The sequence below is a fragment of the Echinops telfairi genome, unplaced genomic scaffold (assembly GCF_000313985.2).
Source record: "Echinops telfairi isolate 266 unplaced genomic scaffold, ASM31398v2 ScPeMD7_4225;HRSCAF=4972, whole genome shotgun sequence".
In the NCBI taxonomy this organism is placed as follows: Eukaryota; Metazoa; Chordata; class Mammalia; order Afrosoricida; family Tenrecidae; genus Echinops; species Echinops telfairi.
In genome coordinates this window covers 19107924-19113923 of record NW_022108124.1, presented here as the reverse complement: position 1 = coordinate 19113923, position 6000 = coordinate 19107924, and the positions used below count along the sequence as shown (strand labels likewise).

Sequence of the window (6000 nt, the reverse complement as noted above, 5' to 3'; positions counted from 1 at the left end):
CCCCAATCCCCATGCCCCTCCGTACCCTGTCCGGTCCCCGTCTCTGTAGATCTCCCTCTCCTGGATTCCATACATAGAAAATCACACAAATTTGGCGAACGTTGATTTTCATGAGTATTGCTGGCAACTGGCCTTGAGTCACCATTTGCAGTGCTTAACATGCACCTCTCGGGCAGCGGCCGTGTGCGTGTCCTTGGGGGCAGTCGAGATGGCCGCCCACCGTGGGACCCAACTACGCGTACAGAAGAAGGTGGCGGCGATGCGGACAGCGAGTGCGGCTCTCCGGGCACTCGTTAACGAGAAGCGATTGTCTTTCAGGTGCGAGCAAGGATTTATGAGGCAGAGCAGCAGATAAAACAGAGAGGCCGTGCTGTGGAAGTCCGGTGGTCTTTCGATAAGTGCCAGGAGTCGACCGCAGGTACAGAACACACCCGCAGACCGAGTGCTTTGGCATGTTGGACGCCGTGCTCTGTGTCTTCCTCTTGTGGAGGAAGGGCGTTGCGAGGACCCTTCCCTGTGTCTGGCCCCTCCGTCCTGGATGTCTAGCATGTCAGGTTTGCTTGTGTGGGGGCAATTCTCCGATAGCCAAGAAGTAATATTTTAGGACAAATCCCCTCGGCCCCACGTAAGGAGCATGCTGCCCTACCCCTGCTCCTGTCAACCTCTCACCTGGCTCTTGGCTCTAGGGGTGACCATCAGTCGGGTCTTGAACACTCTGGAAGTCCTGGATCGCCACTGTTTCGACCGCACCGATTCCAGCAACTCCATGGAGACGCTCTATCATAAGATTTTCTGGACAAACCAAAGCAAAGACAACCAAGAGGTAGGAGCTCCCTCTCTCCCCTTCACCTTTCCTTTTCCTGTAGGGGATAGTCTTCCACATCCAGCACATCCCCGGTGAAGGACTCTCTATGAAGTGAACGGTATCTTTCGAAGCGGCCCACGCTCTGTTGTTGGACGGAATGAGCCAACAGGTGTAAAATGAAACCCCATCTGCTTTACTCGGGTCTTCTTATCAGGAAGTGTGATAGGTGGGTTTTGGGTACCTGGCCACTAGGAACATGTGGGAGTCATCAGGTCGCAGTTTGATGGAGGGCAAAGGGATACATGATTCTGCAAGGCCTGACCCTGTCTCTCTTGCTCTCTGGTGAGTGGAACGTGCTGCAGCCTGCTTGGTGCTGGAGCTTGCTGCCCCTGTCTCAACCAGAGGAAATTCCTAGAAATCATATTTAGATTGTGTTTTTGGGGTTTTTTTTAAACCACACTTTTAAAGAGTCCCATTTGTCTCTAAGTAACGTAGGTATTGTAAAGTATATGCGTTCATGGAGGAATGTGTACTAAACATCTCTTTTTAAAAAGCTGAAGGGGTGTGTGAGACACGATTGGAACACTCCCTGATAAACCTCTGCTCTAAATCTTCACACCACTGGAGGGCAGCACCGGGCCAGGGCAGCACCTGCTCTGGAATGAATAGATCCTTCTGTAATATTTACCACTGAATTGTGCTGCATCCGTGAGTGAGTGTGTGAGAGAGAGTCAGACAGACAGACTGTGGTGCACGTGTACACATGCAGGTGAGAAAGTTTACCTGTAGAGCATCTCTGGGGGATGGATGTTTTCTTCCCTGCTGGGTTGTTGCATGCATTTCTGGAATTCACGTAGGATCTGCAGAGCCCGCTGGCTCAGGGTGGAACTTGGAGGAAGCTTTCGCACCTCGATGGCTTTGCGCTTTCTCTTGTTAGGAAGGTGCATGTCATCCCTGTGTGTGTCCTGTCTGTCTCCCATGAAGCACGAGCTCTTTGCACATGAGAAACCTCGGTTCGAATCTGTTTGAATTAAAAAAAAGGTCGTTACTAGTGATAATGATGGTAGACCTTATCAGCACTACACTGGTAGAACCAATGTGGTGGAGCTACCCATTCTGTGGGGAGAGCCAGCTGTGCAGAGTGCAGTGGCTAGGATGCAGAAAGACAGCTCACTTCTCTCCCATGGACCCGCCCCTCTCTGATTTCAGAATTTGTGTGGGGACCGTAAATAACACGAGAGATCAGGAAACAATGCTGCCCTTGGCCGCTGCAGTACAAAGCCTTGTTTCCGCTACCCCTGGGCTCTGGGCTGTGCAGCCTGCTTTTCTGCGCTTCCTTTGGGAAAGTTGGATTTGATTCACCTTCCCTGTCCCCCATGGCCACCCTGGAACTGCAAGGGTAAACAAATCCTCTCTGCATCCTTTCAGGACTTGGGGAGATCAGCTGTCCTAATGGGTGAGGGCTGGGTCGTTGGGTGTGGGGGGCGGTGAGGTTCCTATCCGCCTGTGTGGTCTGTTGGGGTGCTTGGGGAGTGGCTGTGGAAAGTGGCAGTGCATGGACAGAAGCAAGTAGCGCCTCAGATCCTGCTGCAAGGCTGACCTGGCCTCTCTAGCCTCAGTTAATGTGTGTGTGGCCATGCAGCCCGTGTTCAGTTGTGGGCCCCAGCGTGGCTTATGCGTGGCTTGGCACGCTTCCCTGCAAAACCTGAAACTTCTCCCATCCTTCATAAAAACTCACCTGGATTGCAAACCAGTCGTGATTTCTTTCTCGTGCGAAGCCAATTACCTAGGTATTTCCCACCCAAGAAACCTAACATTGTGGTACCATGTCTTGGAGAGAGGGCTGACGCTGAAAGGCTCAAGCTTAGTTTCCAGCTTTTGGGGGGTGGGGGGTGTGCTAAGTGGTGGCAGTCTTTCACGGGATATGCATTTTTCCTTACGACTTCCTCTCCTCGCCCGCACAGCCTTGGCTTCTGTTTCTGTGTCAGGGCTCTGTGGGAGGGAGGCGGAAAAGCTGTGCTATCCGGATGTCTGTTCAGTGTTGTGCATGGTGTGCAGACGGCCATCCTTAGGTCAGGACTCAGAGACTCCCGTCCCAGTATGCCTGGCTTCTGGTGTAGACTAGTGAGTGTATCAGGCAGCCAAGGGAGTGGGGTCCAAGGTGACCAGGCCGTGAGGTAAGCCCTGTCTGGACAGGGCCGCTTGTGTCACATTCTTATGGGAACCCACTGCAGCGTGGCCGTCTGACATGTTCAGAGAAGCTCTGCACATGAATGTGCGTGGATACGAAAGTTCCCAGCACTCTCACGGTGTCTGGTGTCAGTGTTTGCCCAGACGCATGCTGCTTTCCAGCTCTTGTTACGCGCTCTTGACCGCATGTCCTCGTGCATTCCCTCGTGTGCAACTTCAGGACACTTTAAAGCTTGGAGTTACTACCCGAGATACTTACCCCTGAAGGTTGGCGGCTCTCCCTGGAGGAGATGCGGAAGAATGGCCTGGCAGTCTGCCTCCAGACAGCTCACAGCCAGGAGCACCCCATGGAGTAGCTGTACGGTGCTACTCATGAGGTTGCCGGGAGTCCGAATCCATTGGATGGCAGCAGGGATCGGAAATCTTTGATTCCGACCAAGACGGGCCCTGTCTCTTTTGACCTTCAGGCAGCGGTGTTCCCAGTGCTGGCCTCACCTCGGAGGCACAGGGGAGGGAGGAATGTCCCCTTCAGCCGTACAGAGACATCGGGTCACTTCCTTCCTCTTGGCTTCTCTTCTTATTTGTGTTGGGTGGCGAGAAGCCGTAGCTGCGTCGTTGGGGACACAGGCGGAAGGGCGGTGCTGCAGGTGGCAGGAGTAGCTGCTGTCACACTTCTCTGCCGCTGAGTCAAGACAAGGCCGGCCCAGCTGCCCGGGCAGGACTTGCTGAAGCGGCAGCAGCAGCGTGTACGCTTCCTCTTCCCTGGGGACTGCAGCGGAAGCGTCCTGCAGACCTGCCTCTTTGGTGTTTGCCCTTGTTTTTGTCCCGAGCACTCGCAGAGAGCTCCGTGCAGGGGTGCAGTGGCCTCACACTGGTCTTTTGAGCGGCGGGGTTGCCCTCCACTCACCCGGGCACGGTGCTTCCTGGGCTGCAGCAGTGTGGCTGGGGACTCTGCCCGACCACCGTGATTGAAAGACACCCGGGCTCAGTGCCTGCCCTGGCCTTGCTTCTGTCCCGTGTGTCTGCTTGTCAGTGAGTCCGTAGCTCTCTGAGGTGAAGGCCTTTTCTGCTCCGTGGTCTATCACCCGCCCTTTGTGCCACTCCTGAGCCCCAGCAGGTGCTCCGTAGGTATTTACTGACAAGTCGGGGGGCTTCTTAAAATGCAGGTTCTGCGGCTGAGGATCAGAAGGAGGAAGCCCTGGATAGAATTTGAGTCGGGAAGCAAGGGGAGTACCGTTTGCGGCTGTTACCCACGGTGCAAGGCTCAGGTGCACCAGAGACTACGTGCAGGTCTGAGGGGTGAGCTTCCAGTCATAGGACCAACCAGGTAGTGCCAGGAGTTTATGATTGACCACTAACCTAAACGTTGGCGGTTCGAATCCCCCCAGCAGCTCCAAAGGAAAAGACCCGCGGAGCTGCTTCCACCAAGAGGGCCGTGTGGAGAGCCCTGAGGAGCAGTTCTGCTTGGCACCCTGTGGGGTCCTCCAGCAGTGGACTGCTGGGGCCGGCCGGCAGTGGCAGGCAGTGACCCTGGACAGCGCACTTGCTCTCGATGTGCCTCTGTGTCCCCATCTGTAAGACGGACATCCTATCTCCCGCTGGCGTGAAGATAATGCAAAGTGTTGTTGGACAAAACATTCACACGCCTTGTAGCGCTTACCCGTAAGCGCAAACCCCCAAAGACTCACGGCCATCGAGTCAGTGTCGGCTCCTTCATAGCTGCCCCAGGGGACAAGGGAGAACTGCCCCTGGGGGTCCCAACGCCGCGACTCTTCTTTGCGAGGTAGGAAGCCCCATCTCCCCTGCGGAGCGGCTGGTGGTCTCAGACTGGTGGCTTTGCTGTTAGCAGCCCAGTGCGGAACCACTGCGCCACCGAGGCGCCCCTTCAGTAAGCCCTCGTTGTGGATATTATAGAGGGACCGTGCGACATGGCAGATGGAAAGATGGGGATCAGAGACTTACTGACAGTGGTCCTACGCACACGCACGTAAGCCACGGCCGGTGGGTCCGGCCCCATGCGTTCTTTGATTGTGCACAGTCTTTACCCCCGTAGGGAAGTGCTGAGTGACATGGGCCACCCAGGGGAAGAATCCAGAGTGAGACTGCCCGCAGGTGGGAAGCTAGAAGGTGCATCGTTAGGTGCTGACGTCGTTTCACATCACGTGAGGTGAAGAGCAGCCGCTTTCCGAGACAAGACCGAAGCAGCGGAGGCTCCAGAGAGGCAGGAGCCACGCAAGCAAGAGCCACGCAAGCAAGAGCCACGCGCTTGGTGGCTTCAGGTTGACGCTGACGCTGACCGCGGCTCAGCCAGGGCGAGCTGTGCTTCGGGCGTTCCTCCTGCACCCACCATGCGCCCGGTGGACACGTCGCTCAGCTCTCTCAGCATTTACAAGGCCCATTTTCTTCCCGGGTGCCCCAGGTTGGTTAGGAAAGGTCATTCTTAGCCGCCTCACTGGACAGAGTTGGAAGAGTCCCCAACAAAATAATCTCTTAATTCAAACAATAATAATAAATAAATGAAAAAAAGAAATACCACAGAACAGCTATTCCTCAGTGAATAGATTTTAAAACAGAAGAGACGCAGCCCGTTTCATGTGGTCAGGGCTGCTGCCCCTTAGCATTTAACATGTTGTATTAGATGGAGCGCAAGGGATCGTATCTAACACACACCTAGCAAGACTGGTTTTCTTGCTCAAGGAATTGCGTAACATCTTCCCCGTCCCTCCTGTAGCATTAGATCTGATGGGTGTGGCAGTGTGATGAGTAGCCCCCAGCCTTGGTTATCTACTGCTGCAGCTTTAACACACAGACGACATGCATTCTCTCACAGTTTAGGAGGCTAGCCACGCACACGCAACACGCCAGCGCAGAGGAAGGCTTTTGCTCTATGTTGACTGGGGGTGGGGATGGGCATGGGGTGAGGGGGAGGCCCTTGTGTCCTTAAGCTTATGAGATATCTTGTGCCTTGGCATTAATCGTGCCCTGATGTAGGAGTTTCTCAGTGC

The 6000-nt window shown here is 54.8% G+C and overlaps 1 protein-coding gene across 1 annotated transcript in view; it reads left to right on the top strand.

The window, feature by feature from the left end:
- Positions 1 to 6000, top strand: part of MED12L (mediator complex subunit 12L) — a 370846-nt gene that overhangs the window by 89436 nt on the left and 275410 nt on the right. The window contains exons 9-10 of the mRNA XM_045294999.1: positions 319 to 418; positions 687 to 823. Coding sequence (XP_045150934.1) covers positions 319 to 418; positions 687 to 823 — 237 coding nt within the window. The remainder of the gene's footprint in view (positions 1 to 318; positions 419 to 686; positions 824 to 6000) is intronic.